Source organism: Diadema setosum, chromosome 20 (assembly GCF_964275005.1).
Source record: "Diadema setosum chromosome 20, eeDiaSeto1, whole genome shotgun sequence".
In the NCBI taxonomy this organism is placed as follows: Eukaryota; Metazoa; Echinodermata; class Echinoidea; order Diadematoida; family Diadematidae; genus Diadema; species Diadema setosum.
Window position 1 is genome coordinate 13,978,704 of NC_092704.1, and position 18,510 is coordinate 13,997,213.

General features: G+C 37.9%; 1 protein-coding gene and 1 long non-coding RNA gene across 3 annotated transcripts in view; one reads left to right on the plus strand and one right to left on the minus strand.

Moving 5' to 3' along the window:
* Positions 1 to 4,543, plus strand: part of LOC140243771 (vacuolar-sorting protein SNF8-like) — a 73,934-nt gene extending 69,391 nt beyond the window's left edge. For both annotated transcript variants that reach the window (XM_072323440.1, XM_072323441.1), the window contains one exon: positions 3,672 to 4,543. In XM_072323440.1, the coding sequence (XP_072179541.1) occupies positions 3,672 to 3,764 (93 nt within the window). In that variant the 3' untranslated portion in view covers positions 3,765 to 4,543. The remainder of the gene's footprint in view (positions 1 to 3,671) is intronic.
* A 10,408-nt stretch (positions 4,544 to 14,951) lies between these two features.
* On the minus strand, positions 14,952 to 16,909 carry LOC140243341 (uncharacterized). The gene is made up of 3 exons (XR_011902231.1): positions 16,809 to 16,909; positions 15,746 to 15,964; positions 14,952 to 15,265 (listed from the first exon to the last, which is right to left on the minus strand). It is a non-coding gene; the product is annotated as an uncharacterized lncRNA (long non-coding RNA).
* Positions 16,910 to 18,510: the final 1,601 nt, after the last annotated feature.

Genomic DNA, 18,510 nt, shown 5'->3' on the forward strand with positions numbered 1-18,510 from the left:
ATGGAAATGGAATTGAAAATATTTCGTTTGCGCATGGAGGGTTGAAGATCAATCTTAGATCAGGGGTCAGAATCAGTGAGCTTCATCAGAATGTCAAGGGGCCCCTGAACCCCCTGAACAACAGCCCCCCCCCCCCCCCCCCCCCCCAGTCAGGGGCCTGTGAGGGCCATATGCAGTGTGTACATTTTAGTGATTGTTTGAGAAGCAGAGGCGTGCCAGTTGACTATGTGGCAATCATTTGGGGTTGTTTGGTTTTTTTTTTTTTTTTTTTTTCATCTGAGAATGTTGATTTATCTTTCTGCTTGAATGTTATCTGTCTGATTGTAGCACTCTGTTTGTTGCACATACCTGGGCGGTGTTTCATTTATCTCGCTAAAAATACATCACAATAACCCAACGATTATGGTGTGCCACAGTGCCCTAGGCCATGGCAGCATTTCAATCTGTAGGTCATGCCATTGGAACATTTCATTGATACTGTCAATTCATACGTTTCAGTGATTTTTTTACGAATCATTGTGTGATACTTTTCTATCAATTCTATCCCTACCCTGATTCAGAGCTACCAAGTCTCACACATTCTGCATGAGACTCGCGCATGTAGGGTCCATCTCATGATCTCACGCATGGCACCTATTTTTCTCACGCATCGGGCGAAGTCTTGAAAACGCTCCCTACCGTGGGAGGGGAGACACCCCCCCCCCCAACCCTCCGCATGTGCGCGAGCGCCGAGATGCCAAATCATGACAATCTCACTCATAAAAATGTTTTCAACTTGGCATCTCTGCTGATTTGTCGTGTGATATCTGACGGTTTGCTTGTCAAGACTGGAGAGAGAATCAATGAGGAAAGTGACAAGAACAGCGTACTCTCCTGCCTTTCTTTCTTTTCACTTTCCACAGTGGCTTGTTGGTAACATACTGTAAAACCAGAAATATTTGCATTCAAACAAACAAACAAACAGAAATGAAAACAAAAGCAAAAATTATGCCACAAATATTTTTGGTTTTACAGTATCCTGCTGTCAGGATGCCACATTGGTTTGATTAAGAAAAAAAATGTGTTACTGATCGAGATATTTCACTGTTACACTGAGTCCACTCTCCAATCTTTTGTATGGTTTCAGTTTCAACTAGTTTCAACCATGCTATCTTTGACTGCTAGTTGGATGCTCTAATTTTTCTTTGTAGGTTTTCATCATATTTAGAAAAACAAAGAGTTGTTTTCATTACTCCTGTTACAGCAGTTTCTATCATTTGTAAAACTAGAGTGTGTTAAGGACTCCCATGGTGAGTTTAGTAAAAATATAAGTGTTTGGAAAGCGCCATGGTGTATATACTGTGGAATTTCAACAGAATGTCTTGGGTTCAAATCCCACTCTGCGCGTTCATCATCGGACAAATGGATTCATTCCACTAGACCACACCTATGACAAGTCATGCAGTCCACAAATTCGACTCTGAAAAGAATGTTCAGCTCGTGACTTCAACCTAGGGAAAGAAGACTCATAAGTTTGACACTAGGCAAACAAGGCCCATCAGTTGAACATGAGGCAAAAACGGCCCAAGAGACTGACATTGCATCACAGGGCTAAGTGTGGCGGTCTCGTGGGCCTTATTTCCAAAGTGTCAAACGTGTGAGTTTTGTTTGCATCTGAAAAATACTGTTCAGCCCTTGACTTCGACCCTAGGCAAAGAAGGTCCATAAGTTTATCACTAGGTAAACAAGGCCCATGAGTTCGACACTAAGCAAAGAGGCCCATGAGTTCAACATGAGGCAAAATTAGCCCAAGAGACTGACATTACATCGCAGGGCTGTGTTGGTCTCGTGGGCCTTGTTTGCTAAGTGTCAAACTTGTGAGCTTTGTTTGCATCTGAAAAATTAAAAAAAAAAAAAAAAATGTTTAGCCCTTGACTTCATCCCTAGGCAAAGAAGGCCTGTAAGTTTGGCACTAGGCAAACAAGGCCCATGTGTTCAAAGCAAAGAGGCCGATGAGTTCAACATAAGGCAAAAAGGACCGAAGAGCCGACATTACATCACAGGGCTAAGTGTGTCAGTCTCGTGGGTCTCATCTGCTTTAGTGTCGAACTCGTGGGCCTTGTTTGCTAAGTGTCAAACTTGTGAGCTTTGTTTGCCTTAAAAAAAAAAAAAAAAAAAAAATATATATATATATATATATATATATATATATATATATATATTCAGCCCTTGACTTTGACCCTAGGCAAAGAAAGCCCATAAGTTTATCACTAGGCAAACAAGGCCCATGAGTTTGACACTAAGCAAAGAGTCCCATGAGTTCAACATGGGTACATCACAGGGCTGTGTTGGTCTCGTGGGCCTTGTTTGCTAAGTGTCAAATTTGTGAGCTTTGTTTGCCTAGTTTCGGACTCGTAGGACCTACAATGTATTTGCTAAGTGTGAGATTCATGGTCTGTATGATTCATGGGTGTTGAACTCGTAACATGCACCCGCACAAACTGTGTGACCCATGATGCCCCATTTGAGCCTGGTGCATTTAAAATGGTACCTGGGCAATGATAATGGCTGGGCCCTCTGGTACAGAGCAGTGTTAACACTGAAGAGAATCCGTGGGATGAATGAGACCATGTATCATCCCTGCCAATATGAACAAATTTAAAAAGAACTAGAGGAATCAGTTTAAAGCTACCCTGAAAACACACTATTTCATGTTGCATAACTGAATGACAAGATTTTTTTTCATGATCAAACTTAACCTTTAGCCAATGTGGTCTTGACCTATATATCCCCTTTGTGTCAGAATTGAGACTAATCGCGATACAACGACAATCTCCTCTGGAGGCCCAGTACTGACGCAGCTCAGTCTAGCAATCATTGCTGTTACGCACATTACATTAGTCTGTTTTCAGACACTGCCCGGCAGACAAACAGCGTACCTGAGGCCTTGTCCCAAGGCTGTCTAGATTAAACTCTCCCCCAGTTCTTTCCCTTCCTGGAGTACATTGCAATGATTATGTGGAATTTGATACATATCATCAGTATAGAAAAAGGATTCATATATATCGTTATTATACCTGGTAATTATTGCTGATCCTACCTGTAGAATGTCTCAGTAATCCCCCATCATATTGTTTCCCTGCCTGTGCCATAATGACATGATACTCTCATCCAAGGCTTTAAAGGTATTAGCCCACATTTGTAAACCTGCAGCAATTGGTCTCATAGTTAGCATGGAGTTTGGGTATGATTGCAGTAACACCTGTGCAAAATTTCGTTCCAATTAGTCCATTACTTTCATAAAAATGAATGAAAATGTACCGTATGCATGCGTATAACGCTCGCTAGCTCTGGTCCACGTACGTACTACATGCATGCGATACATGTGTATGTTACATGTACGTACGCTTGTGTAGCTAGCCCGCGCTCGTAATTCGATTTTGGGTCGGGTTGACCCGGTTTGAAAATTGATTCTAAAACGATGATTTTCTCTCTTTTTATCGAATGGTATAGACAAAGAGCAACAGGTGAGGTATGTTACTGTTATAACTTGTACTTGAAGTCATATTGGACCTGTTTTATGCAGTTTTGATTTTCGTGGGTTTGCAAATGTGGGCTAGTACCTTTAATACATGATTACTCATCTCTCTCTCTCTCTCTCTCTCTCTCTTTTCTGTACTTTGTATATCCAGGATCAACTCTTGAAAGAAGGCCTAGTCTGGGTGGATGACCAGGGTCGAAGAGAGAGACTCTACTGGTTTCCAGGCCTCTTCCCGGAGACTTGAAAGTTGGCATGACCTGCACCACTTGGCCCCTGAACCTGGATAGACCATCGGGATATATTTCCCTTTTCATGCCAAGTGTTCTCCCAGACATTTTCACAGAAGTTTGCCAGCTTCAGTGAATGGAACTTGGAATGCATTTGATAGATTGCAGCCTGCTTTCTCACAGAGTTTTCGAAACTGCATCTTTCAAGAAATCACATGAAACTGAACTCAGTGTGAAAGGGATTTTGAACAAATGATTGTGTATTGATGTTAATGTATTAGCTAGTGTAAAGAATTGATCATGGCAAGACTTGCACAACATGACTGTGTTTGCATGATAATCATGTGAAAGTCACCGAGTAGTTGTAGGACCCTTTCAATTCCACATTGTTGATTATGGGTTGCTGATGAGACACAGCATGTTTGAATTGCACAGGAAACGAGAGTGCAATCACCCATCAGATATGTCATTCATCAGGGATGGTAAAGAGAATCTTTGAGAGACATGGGAGGGAGGAGAGTTAAAAGATGGCGTTTGATATACAGATATGGACAAGAGTCCAGCCAACATTACGTCAGAAGCAAAGTCGACGTCATCCAGTGGGAATAGGTTTCCAGCCGGACCAGGATCCAAGGGCGGAATGAAAAGAACCCAACTCATCTCACACACTGAGCAGTTTTACTGATGTGTTGATTCATTGTCATTTTTTTTTTCACTACTTGTTAATTGTTATTTTTATTCTCATTATGTAGATATAAAGTGCGTAGCAAAAAAAAAAATGGAAAAGGTAATCCAACTTTGGAGGGTTACATTACTATTTCATAATTGTCAGGTATGGAGTGCAATGTTATTAAATAAGGAAAGGGGAACTCTTCCTCTTTCCATTGATCCCTTATTATGTTGGTAAATGTCATGCATATGACTGAGCACATGAACTTTAAAGACAACAATGACAAATTGCACTTTTTCCAAGTTTGAATGTTATCTTGAAGGAACAATGAATGTCTCACTGAATGGTTTGGATGTGTCAGTGAAAGTGATCCAATTCAGAAGCCAGCCTGCACACTGCAGGCTTCTGTTTAGGGTTTGTTCCAACCTATCATTGTCCATAACCTTCCACATGGCCACATTGTTGAAGTCCTGGTCACTCCCACAAAGGCTAACCTATTTTCCATTTTCTCTCTTCACATTCAAGACATGGTTTGTCACTGCGAGCTACATATGTGTTGAATATGAACAGAAGAAAGTGGACTGTGTGCGTTAGCCTTTGTGGGAATGACCAAGTTATCAACAGGTGACCATGTTAAAGGTTATTGACCGTAAAATGTTATAAGACACCCTAAACACAAGCCTGCATTTGTACAGGCTGGCCTATTTGTTTGGCCACTTTCATTAAAAAATCTCATCCATTCACTGAGACACACATCGTTCCTTCATGATGACGTCCAAACTTGGAAAAAGTTTGGAAAAATTTGTCGACATAATTAGGTACCGATGGAAAGAGGAAGATAGCTGACAATTATGAAACAGCAGCACTCCAAAGTTGGTTTACCTTTTTTTTTTTTTTTTTTTGATACACTCTGTATTGCACAAGTCATGTCCCTGAAATAAAATGGATATTGAAGAGAAGGACCATATGTTTGAGCCTGTGATGCAGTCACAGGGCTGTGTAGTGACAAAAGCAAAGTGTAAGGAAAAGATACGTAACCATTTGAATGCTGGCAAATACAAATTTTACATCTTCCATGTTATGCTGATCATGCGTCATTAACGAGCATTCCAGTAAAACTTGTCATCCACTTTGCGCACTTAAAGAAGAAATCTCCTCCAGAATTTTATCAATTACATAAAGAGAAAAAAACAACAACAACCTGCAGAACAGTGCAAAAATTGTCAAAATTGGATAAGAAATAAGGCAGTTATGATACCCTGAAATGTCAACTTCTTTTTTTTTTCTTCTTTTTTTTTGGAAAAGACTTCTTGACCAGTCGTTAATAAATATTCAAGTCAGCAAGTTGATGATGTCATGTCAGCTCTCACAATTTCTTATTCATTTCACATACAGATATTTAAAAAGAATCTGATTTTTCAGCCATATGGATTTGAAACTTTCCTTAAAATCACCACACACACAAAAAAAAAAAACCACCAAAAGAAAAAATGCCAATTCTGATATATTTTGGTGTGGGAATATGCTTTTACCTGTACTAGCTATTTTTTTTTTCTGAATTTCCCATATTGCATATTTGAAAAATTGTGAGGGCATGACAGCATTTACTGGCTCATTTGAATATTTTAACTGGTCAAGAAATGTTTTCCAAGAAATATGTGAAATTTCAAAATGTCCTTATCTTCCTTATTTTTTATCTGATTTTTTTTTCCAGTTTTTGAACATTCTGCAGAGATCTGTTTTCTCTTTCTTTTGGAGTTTATGCATAGTTGGGTTGGATTTCCTCTTTGAGGGTGGGAGACTGGAGATTTAGTATTCCTTCACATTGTAATGGTGGCACTTATAGATTCCTCATATTTTTATGAGAAGGCAGTATCCTGTGCGTGCTGAGCAGCCGAGGAGGAAATTCAAAATGTGTCATGGTAAAAACAAGGTTTGATCTCGCTTGAAGGAGCTGTTCAATGCACATATCTGTGGACTTGTTTTGATTTGTGATACCCTATAATCATCACTTATGTATCAACAATAGTGTCTATGAATATGTATCATACAAGTTATTTTTTCTGCTATTTTTCTTCAGATTTCTTGGATATGCCTCAAAAAAGAAATCTTCCAAATACAAATTCTGTCAATGACATTTCTGCCAATCCCTGCTATATTACAAATTTTGTTATGAACAGAAGACACTCGAATGCACCTTCTCTTTAACTGAGCATAGTTTGCATAATTTTGTACAGTATTTTGAGTTCATCATATGTTGTCACATGGAAACATGCAAGTTATGCTCAGTGTAGGGCATTCATGTGAGAAAAGAGCCCTTAACGCTGTCGCGAAGTTTGACAAACCAATACATGCAACAACAACAAAAAAAAAAAGATCAACTATAGCTACCTGCACATAGATGCATAGGAGCATCAAAAAGTGGCAGTATTTGGGCAAAATGTACCTTTTTTTTTTTTTTTTTCGTAATTGGGGCACTTAGAGTGAAATTTCAGAAAATGGTTTACATATCTAAATACATCAGAATACATTCTACAATGTGGTGGTAAAAGACTCAATTTCAGTATTTCATACCCTAAGGACCCTTTTCTTGCATCATTGCCCATTCTAATTATTCTTTTTGCAACATAAGTGATAATCATGATATCATAGATCAACACGAGTCCAAATGCATTGCTTTGAATAGGCCCTGTAAATACATATTAAGTACACACGTTGTGCCGATGTGTGCTGTTTGTGATGGTATTAAAAGAACTGTCAGTTTGTAGTCTGAATAAAATGCACATATCTGAGAATTGTTGGATCGTAGAATTCTTTGAAAGTAAAGAGAGGTGCAGGTCCGTTTGGAGCATCCAGCTATTTGTTACAAGTGAAGATAAATGACAAAAAAGGGGAAGATGGAATGGCAGAGAATAAAAGTGACCTTTGGCATGGGTGCTGCCTTTTTATTATGCTGCTTGGTATTTGAAGTGCAGCACCGTGTAGTGTTAGTTGAAATTTAGAGTTCTTATTCCGTGTCACTGCCTCAGGGGGTGGTGTACAACCTCAGGGGAAAACAAGAATTCTAGAGAGCCTGTGTGTGTGTTAAGGTGGCTAAATCATTGTTATAGCAATTCTTGTTTTGTTGGCTGAAAGAGGGAGGCAAGCCCAAGCCTCATGCTGGGTCTGTCATGCTTGATGGACTGCATTGTGATGTGAGCTTTTATCGTAGAGGCTTTCAAGGCCGATCATTTTGCATGCAAAGTTTTGCAAAAAATGGAAGACATGTATTTGTGTATAATGTGTGTGTATATATGTTTGTGAAAGTGAATTTTTTTTTGTCCATTAAAGGGGAATATATTATAAACATAATCATATCATTATGTGGATTTAGGATATGCAGAAATGAAAGAAGTTGTCAGTGAAGTTGAGGAAAATGATAGAATCATTCAGATAATTTGAATTTTCATAGTTGAATTTAAATTTATATAGCTGGATAAGAAGGCTACAAGAAAATATTAGGAGCATTCCACAGAATTGCATTTATATTTCTATTGCAAAAATTTATGGTGTTACAGTATTTAAGTTGACTTGCCCATGAGAATGATAGAGGTTTTCCCAAATCAAATGTAAGAAAAAAAAAAGGATATGAAGTGTAAAATGCTATGCATGCTGTCACAGAAGAGGGACATATAGGCCTATTAATAATAGTTGATATTTTTAGAGCGCCTTTTCCACTGGATACAAAGCGCTATGAGATGTCATCCCTGGTCGCCATAGGAGATAAAATACAAATTACCAGGCAGTGACAGTACAAGTCCAGTGCATATATTGGGATATCAAAATAAGTAGGTCTTCAAATTTTGTTTTAAGTGATCCAGTGTTGGTGATGATTTCAGAAGAGGAGGGAGCTTATTCGACAGCCTGGGAGCAGTAGAGGAGAAAGCTGCATTGCCAGCTAATTTGTTGCAAATATATGCAAACATAGTGGATGGCTTTGCGAATGCAATCTTTCTTCTCTTCCTTAGAAATAATAAAATTGATAGGTGAAGGTAAAGATGTGATGATGGAGGACACTTTTTTAAAGTGATTTCTTGTTCAGCAGCAAAGTTATTTGAGTATTACATTGGTTAATAGAAAACTAATTGTGAGGCCAGGGTATCTTCACCTCATTTGCATCAATGATTTCTGCCAATATCTTTGTCCAGTGAAAATTTTTCAATCATGAAACAAAAAAACAACCAAAACTTGCTTGATTATAATGTCTGATTCTGATGGAAAACGAAAGTCTGACAATCTTTATACTTCATTTAATCCATGCATTGGTCGTATAAAAAAAAAAAAAAAAGATAAGTTCAACTTATAAATGGAATAACACTTTTAAGCTGCTTTTTGTGTTTCCATGGTGAACCGTGCAGTGTGTGTGTAAACAAGCCATTTGAGATCAGATTGTTAAAGGGCAGTGTACTTGTTAGTCTGAAAAGAAAGAAAACATTTGATAAGCACAGCAATTAAATTTTGATCAAGATGGATACAAAGTAGGGAAGTTCTGATCATTTTGTGAAGTTTTGCTAAATTTCACAAAACCGTTCTTCAACAGTCAGTATGAATATGCAAATGTCATCACATGCCATCGTCTTACAACTTGATATAGTTTATATACAAAATCATCGATTTCCCCCGGGTTGTTGTTGCAGTTGCTGCTGCTGCTGCTGCTGTTGTTGTTGTTGTTGCAGTTGCTGCTGCTGCTGCTGCTGCTGCTGCTGTTGTTGTTGTTGTTGTTGTTGTTGTTGTTGTTGTTGTTGTTGTTGTTGTTGTTGTTGTTGTTGTTGTCGTTGTTGTTGTTGTTCCAACGCAATTTGGCCCAGACTCAAATCCTCGTAGGCATGACTGATCAATCATTTAGAAGTTAAATCATTTCGCCATGCAGGAATAACATGATTATTTTACACTTTTCTGGCAGAAAACAACAACAACAACACATTTTTAGTGTCTACAGGCAACCGAAATGTGTTTGTTGATGACATTATGAATTCACTCATTTGCATATTCATCAACTGTTGGAGAACGCTTTGTCAAAATAGCTGAGCTTCACAATTTCATAACTACCCTCATTTTCATCCAATTTTGATCAAACTTTCACTGTTGTCGTCATAAAATTTTTACTATTTCTAGACTAATCATTAACTGTTCCGGAATTGCCCGTAAACATAATCAGCTGAACCAGTATAACACTCTGAACAATTTTCATACTTCCGGAGGATGATTAATGAGTGTACACTATATTACAGCGATTGTGTCTCAAAAATATAGCATTTCTTAGCAGCGTTCCTTGGCGTCTTGTGGGTGTTGAAATTGGCTTGGTTGCACATCACGCATACAGTCCTTGAAAGGAATGGTACATGTATACTGAATACATTATAACATGAGAGAGGATGGATGAATGAAAAGTAGGGAAAAGATGTTAGGAAATTATGACAAGAAATTCAGACCAGAACTTAAATGTGTGTTGAAGTTAAAGAGACGAACAGACAGACAGACACACACATACACACACACACACGCACACACACACACACACACACACACGCAAAGACAGACAGACAGAGCGAAAGTATTCTTTTCCAAGAGGGTTGCAAAAAGAAGCGTATTATAATGTACTGAATAATGACTGGAGTATCTCCTGACGATTGTATCGAGTGCAGCTACCTATACATCACAGTATAGTGTATAGTGATACAATCGCAAGACTTTCAACAGAATAGCACCAATAGCAACAAACACAATAGTATCATCAATAGCAACACAAAGGGGTATCAGCGGCTATAGGGGGTATATGAGGGGTGTTTCTTTTCCCTCTCTTTGCTCTGCTCACTCATCTTCGGCAGCTTTGTGGAGCCGGGATTTGTAAAAACGCCGGGATATTATATAAAAATGTCTCGACGGAAAATGTTAAGTTCTCGAAAATTGTATCAACGGGAAATATGAAAACGTCTCGCCCGGAAATGTAAAAACGTTCGATTTTGCCGGAAGATGTAAAATTGCTGCCGGGAAATGTAAAAAATCATGCACTTCTCGGTATTACGTACACATGGTATGCCTATTTATAGATAAACTCGATGTCTGACAAAATTGCTCATGAACCTTTAAAGGTTTTCATTTTCTTGTAAACCCCACAACGGATTTTCACCAAACTTGGCAGATAGCATCTTCATGTTGATATGATCTTAATTTGTTTAAATGACCCCCCCCCCCACACACACACACACACACACACCGCCGAAGGAGGAGGGGGTAGTTGAGGCCTCAGAGTCCTTGTACTCTGGATTTTTTTTTTTTTTTTTTTTACATTCTCTTATGTGGAACCGAAAAAAGATAGAGCTAAGTTAGTACTATGGAGACACTAATGATTGAAATTTCATGTCAGGAATTTACGACATGGTACGTCCTTCCGGTCAGTTAAGTTGTTCATTAAGCTTTTTTTTTTCATGTACAAGTACTATTAGATGGGTTGTTTATCACTCGGCATTTCATTTCATTTCATTTCATTTATTTTCACTTAATAAAACATGTATACAGAGAAATGTGACAATAGTATGAAAAGTATAACATGAAAAAGTGACAATACAAACAAACAAGGAAACAAACAACCAGCATTATCAAGTGAAGGGGTTAATGAGAAGGCGCTGGGCCTTATTTAAAAACTAACCCTGGGAAAGTAAATACAGTATATTGTCTCTTCTTTCAACAAACTGTAACCAGTAACTGACAAAAAAAAATAAAATATCGACACAATGTGTTACGATTGTGAGCACAGAGCTAAAGTGACTTTACTAAGTAACTATTGAGTGGTATTTTCTGTTAAACAGAGCATGCTTGATTATTATCGTCATTGTTGTAATACTTTCTACAAGTATTTTCTACATCTTTCTAATACTATAATGACCTACTTCGATTGCCGATGACGTAGAATCAGACAGCACAAAATGTTCTAGGCTGTATACTGCCTACAAATTACGATGTATTCATGTTGTATTGTGTGCATGATGACCTGCGATATATAATAGTGTATTATGTTTTGTATGTGCATGTTGCAAGTGTCTCATCAGAGAGAGCAAATCTAAGTATTGAATTGAACATACGTACTCTCAAAATAAGAAACAAATCTCTCCTCTCCTGGTGATGCAGTGGAAAATGGCATAATCTCTATATGGAAATTATCATTAAACATATCGTCGGTCGCATTACGAACCGGCGAATGTTCGAATTTGCGCGAAAACACGATTACGAGATAATCGCGTTTAAAGAATCGGGACTTCTTTAAACGTATAAAAACGTGTCTTATAACCGCACATTGATGATGATATTAAGAGAGTGATGAAAGCGGAATTTTCTGCTTTGTTTGATACTAAATATTATTTTGTAGCTGCACCTGGGGCTCTGTGGTAGTGAAGCAAAGTGCGTTTGCCGGTTCGTAAAACCCCCCATTTCAGCGTTTTACGTACATCGCGTACTAAAGAGAGGGCATTACGAACCGGCAAATGTTTACATTTGCCGGTTCGTAAAGTCCATGCTCAATACGTGTGGACGTAGCGAGTGCGCATTACGAACCGGCAAATGTAACATAAAATGGCGCGTATCATCACACATTCCACACGCTTAGGTGGTACGCGCACAGTGTAATGTATACATTCGCCGCTCTAGGTAGTGGGATTGTGATTCATTCATGTTCATTCATGTTCATTCATGTTAGTTGTATCATAATCATGGATATTAGGAAAGTGTAACAAACACCACAGTTATTTTCTCAAACTATACAACCTACCTGTACTTTTACACATTAATTGTTGATGCGAGTAATGTTATCAAACTGTGCAATGGGTTTTTGATTGGATGAGTACCGTTCTATTAAAGTGTGCCTGGTAGTCACTGCAGGGCTGCCAACTCTCACTCATCGAGAGTGAGACTCACTCATTTTGGTCCTTTCACACTCTAAAACTTTATTTCATTTGCATGCATTTCTATTGATCTCACTCATTTTGCCTCCTAAATCATAGCATTGGCCTATGGCAGTCTCACTCTCAACTAGTTTCAAATGTTGGCAGCCCTGTCACTATCTATAAATATTACAAGTGTTAAGTCATTATCAGTATTGAGAGAATATAATTACACCCATACAAACACAAACATACACAAACACACATACACGCACATATACCAGTAAACACACTCGAACCCACACACACAACCTACTTTCTGACACATTAATTGTTGATGCCAGTAATGTTATCAAACTGTGCAATGGGTTTTTATTGACTACTGGATGAGTACTAAAAGTGCGCCTGGTAGTCACAGGGCTGCCAACTCTCACTCATTGAGAGTGAGACTCACTCATTTTGGTCCTTTCTCACTCTAAAACTTTATTTCATTTCCATGCATTTCTATTGATCTCACTCATTTTGACTCCTAAATTACAGCATTGGCCTATGGGAGTCTCACTCTCAGCTAGTTTCCAATGTTGGCAGCCCTGTAGTCACTGTCTATAAAAAAGTGTAAATTCATTATTGAGAGAATATAATTACACCCATGCAAACACAAACATACACAAACACACACTATACATGCACATACCAGTACACACACTCGAACAAACACACACACACACACACACATACCCTCTTACAAAGCAGTCATAATCACCTTGTTCTCCCAATTCTAGGTATCTGTGTCTCTCTCACTCCTCTTTTTTTTTCTTTTGTTCTTTTTTTTGTTTTCTATTCACCAGTCCCCAAGTTTGTGAAGAATTCTGCATTTTATTAATTCAAAATGCACCATTCCACATGTGTGTTCATAATTACATACAGTAACTACAAAACAAAGCATTCTCCTCAAACTTCCAGATGTAACCTGTAAATTCAGAGAGTGATTTTTTTTTTTTTTTTGCATTTTCGACAGCTCACAATAATTACATTGCACACTATTATTACAATACATTAAATTACAATTGATACAAAATAAATGTGACATTCTCCATGATACTTCACTATGTAATCTCACTTGGAATGAGAAGTTAGGCATTTGTTGTATTTCAGAATTGTGTTCTGACCACTATAAAAGTGGTGCAATAACATGGCTAGCCATTCTCTTTCTAGGACCAGAATTTTCAAGGCATGATAATATTGTCTGATAGACATTCTGCCATTTACACTGAGGCAATCATAGCCAAAAGATTGATATGGTTACGTGTTAAATCACATCTTTGATGGTTAAAATGTGTTCTACCATCTACAAATATTTCTGACTTTTTGTAGGCTTCCCCACTGTTCAGCTTTTTTTTTTGACAATTCTGTTTTAGATTCCATGAATTTTTTCATGACAACTGAAGATCTATCAGGAATAGAACTGATGTCAGTACCTACATATTCTTCCACATGAAAATCTTCTGGCTTTGCACTGACATCTATCTTCCACTCCCTCAAAAGCCTCAATGGCAGTAGTTTCCAAATTTGCAATGAAGAGACAATAAATGGCATACATACTGGAACACTACACTTTATTTCTATTGTTTCTTTTATATTGAATAAGGTTCTCCCGAAGTGATAAAAAATTGGTCGATTTGTGTGAAACTGTGTTGAAATTATTGAAAGCATGTAGCAAATATGTAACACTGAAGATAAAATAATTACCAGAAAGTATTACAAACTTGATCATGCATCAAGTCTATATTTGTACAAGGCACTATGAGCAAGAAATTCACCAATAATTCCCTTTCCTTTCCTTACAAGAAACATGTACAATAGTTTGCCTAAATGGTCTTTATTTTAGGAAAGTTGGTCAACAGTTAGTGCACTACATATAATAATGTAAATACAACCAGATGTATACCAACAAGACTAGATAGAGGGCAATATAGAATACATACAGCATAATATGAATATGCTGTACTTCCATTACACTTCACAAACAGTTTTCTATTGCTTTCCTGTGTCCGGTTACCATCAAAATCGGTTCTTCAATGTCTGACAGGGACATTGCTTTCTCGAGATTTAACAGTTTTCCATCATCCAGCAAGGTTCAGTATTCTTTGTAATCTGAAATAAGAGTGGAGGACTTAGTCTGCTTTCAAACTGAAATCAGGTACACCTAATGCAAGGAAAACAAACACATAATTTGATGAAACTGCCAAGTCTGGTTGAATAATTGCTACTTCATTTACTGTTTTTTTTTTAACTATTGTTTGCAGAAGACAAACTATTTTCTTTAAATTTTACAGGTTGCCTGCCACATACTTTTTCTTACGAGAGTGAAGGATAAAAGAAAAAAAAAAAGATAATCAAAGTATTTATCACATGTTTAAATTATTTTACATTTGTTATTGGAAAATTAAGTTTTGGCTCATAATTGCTTTTTCAGGAATTTGCACCACACAGACAGATAATGCAAGAAATACAAACAACAGTTATATAATGCCCTGAACTTCTCAACTCCAGTTGAATTACCTTCAGTTTCAAAGGTGACATTGCTGCGTTGTTTCTTAGAATGCGGACACCACAGTTGTTTGTAGAGGCTCTGCTTCTGTTGCTGCTGCTGCTTCTAGCAGTGTTGCTAATGTTCCTGGAAGTGCAGATGCTAAAGTTGCAAGTAGAGGCTCTGCTGCTACAGTGGTAAGTAGAGGCTCAGTTGCTACAGTTGTAAGTAGAGGCTCTACCACTGCTGTCGTACTTAGAGGCTCAGCTGCTAGGGCTGTATGTACAGGCTCCGCTGCTGCTGCTGCTGCTGCTGCTTCAAGCGGTGCTGCTGATGTTTCTGGGGATTCAGCTGTCACAAATCGACGTTGAGGCTCTGCTACTGCTGTCGCAAGTAACGATACTGCTGGGGAAGTTGTAAACAATGCATCAATGAAAAAAATTATGTGACCATCCTGAGGGTAGAATCAACAAGATTTATACTAGATATACTTGCAAACATCTATTATGGACACTAGAATCTACAGTGTATTACATGCACATAAAGCAAATTATCAGTAATTGATTTTGTTTTGGGACTGAGAAGAGACGTTGACATAATAAATTGTAAGTAATAATCAATATCAGACTTTTAAAGAAAGGAAGTGGAAAGCTAACAGTCTTCAGCATCCTACAGTCATTACAAACTGCAATTACGACATTTGTTTTATTCATTACACAGAATTGAACATTTATATTGAAATGGTAATGCAATGAAAGTACATTGTACCTACATGATACTATGCATAAAAATCTCTACATCATTTTAAAATGAAAAAAGACATAATATATCTTGATAAACTTATTGATGTAGAACAAATCAGTAACTATGTATTCAAATTACCTCAGGCAGAAAGAGGAATGCCCTCGTCATCTGACATCCTACGTCCATCCATGGGCATGTTGAAGACTTGAAGCACCCTCCCTTTCCACCAGCCTTTTTCACTTCTCATATGTACGCAGGAACCTTGTTTCGGTTTGGTCCGTTGAGCATGATAGAGGTCACTTGAGCTGACAGGATTCATAGAACCATCCCTCTTCCACTTGACAAGAACATCTATGCCTACGGTGGTTCAAAAACACACAAAAAAAAAATTGTATGGACAATTTCAGTGAGGAATTTGACAGTTGTGTCATACACTATGTGATAAAACATTACAAGTACCTGCAGGTTTGAAAAATGTGAAAAAGAGTATTTCTTTGAGCTAAAGCACAATTTCAGAAGAAAAAACAAATAACATAAGGAAATTCTTTACAGGCAATCACCTACGACATTTTGTGAGACAACATGAAAATAGCTACAGCCAGCATACCTATTTGAAATGCAAAATAAATTGTCATCAAAGTCTGCTGATCTCGGAAGGGCATAGTAATTCAGGTGCTATTGGTCGAGCTTTTACACCTTGGGGTTGGCAAAGGTAAATAATGATAACTGCTACACATTCTTTGATTACAAGTGTGATGTCTTTCACATAAAAACCTAACAATCTTATACACAGAAGTGCTTGCTTTTTTTTCTCTTTTACTACATTGAGTAGCAGTCAACATTGATATACATGTATGAAATAATTACAGTAAGGCCATTAGAAACTTGCCCCAAGTATGCTCAAGCAGGTGTCTAGGGAAGAGCTTATAATATCAACATGAGCCTGTCTATACTTGACAGTAGAGTTCTAAAGATAAGATCGACATTACAGTAAAGGTACGACTACATTACATTCCAGATATCAAAACAGTGACTTCTGTCAAATGACATGGTATTGTTCAATCATCTATCCCACTGAAAGTAATAAATGACCTATTCCATTCACCGTAAACAGAGAAATGTTTGTGAATACCTGGTTCCCGGTACACTTTATGGTCCACAAGTACCGATACCATAATCACTTGTTATGAATCAAACTTACCATTATAGGCAGAAGGAAAACATCCTCATCACCACTACTCTCTGCGGTTGTACGTAGAGGCTCTGCTGCTACAGTCTGAAAGGCTCAGCTGCTACAGTTGTAAGTTAGGATCATGCTGCTACAAATGTAGAGTTTTATGGTACTGTAGCATACGTAGACGCTCTGTTGCAATAGGTAGGCCTACTGTAGTACGTAGAGGCTTCGCGACTACAATTGTATGGAGAAGTTCAGCTGCTACAGTTGCACTTTACAGGCTCTGCTAGTGCTGCTGCTGCGCCGAGAGGTGCTGCTGATGTTCATGTGATGCTAGCTGCTACAGTTGTAATGATAGCGGTGCTGCCTTTGTTTGTGGGGACTCGGCTCCTGCTTGTAGTGGCCTGCTGCTCCTAGAATTATCCCCAAGTGTGTAAATAAGGAAAATCATGTCCCGGTCAGTGTTATCAGGGCACAAATAGGATACCGCGGTAACTTATATAGAATAAAGATCCCTGGATATAGGCTTATACTTGTACATGAGTGTTAAAAAAACTGTGAGTACCGGTACCGGTAATCAACTTCGTTTAATTTTTCTGAAAGTTAATTGATATCTGTACCGGTAATCAAAATAAGTAACGTACCGGTGAATACAACCTCGATCTAGAGCCTATGAATTTACAGTTTATGAAGGATTTAAATTATAGTTAGACAGTAAAGGCCAGAGTAGCTTTTCTTGCATGCTTATATAAGGAAGCTATGTAACTATAACTGACTTAACACTAACGCTAAACAGTCTCATCATGCAATCTCATTCTTACTTAGGGCCTAAATACTTTTTTTTTTTTAATGCAACAACATGAATCTTTGAAAACAATGATAATCATTTATTACTTTGGGCCTATTTTCAGTTCTACCTGGGTATTTGCAATTGCTACACGATATTTTTTTTCAGTTTATAGATTCTACTATGCTTTACTTAAAAAAAAAATGCATCAGGGTTGTATGGGAGGATTGCTTTATCTCTGACCAAGAATAATCAAGGACCCCTTTCGACAAACTGGTTAGTGGTGGCTAGGTGTAGGATCTACAAGGAAATGAAATACACATGAAAGTATGTGCTTTTACATGATATTGTCGAGCAATTCTACTTCTCTGATGTAATATTTTATGATTACACATTAACCTGCCCCAATTATCATTACTTTTGTTTTTAAACAGAATATTAAATAACAAATGAGCAACAAAATGCACCTAGTAGTTACATACCAGCACAATTCCGAGTGCATGGGACTGATGGTGATGACGAGCCCTCGCTCGCGGCCTCGCAAGCTCCTCGATTCGCCCCACATACCTCACGTGTGTTCCGTCTGAACAGGGATTTTACGAACCGGCGAATACGAACATTTGCCGGTTCGTAATGTCACAAATTGCAGCATTTGGACATTTTGAAAATTCGTCACTACCAAAAATACATGTTTTCGTGAATTTTATGATTTGATATTTTGGGGATAGATAGAGTTTGGTATGGACATTCAAAAAATGGAAAAAAGTGAATTTTGAAAAATTGACCCAAATTCGAACATTCGCCGGTTCGTAATGCGACCGACGATATGCCTGTTAAAACAAAAAGAGTGAAATCCCAACATAAACCATGGTTGAATTCAGATATATATAAATTAATGAAAGAAAGGGATAGATTGAAGCGTATAAAAAGCTTATATGAAAA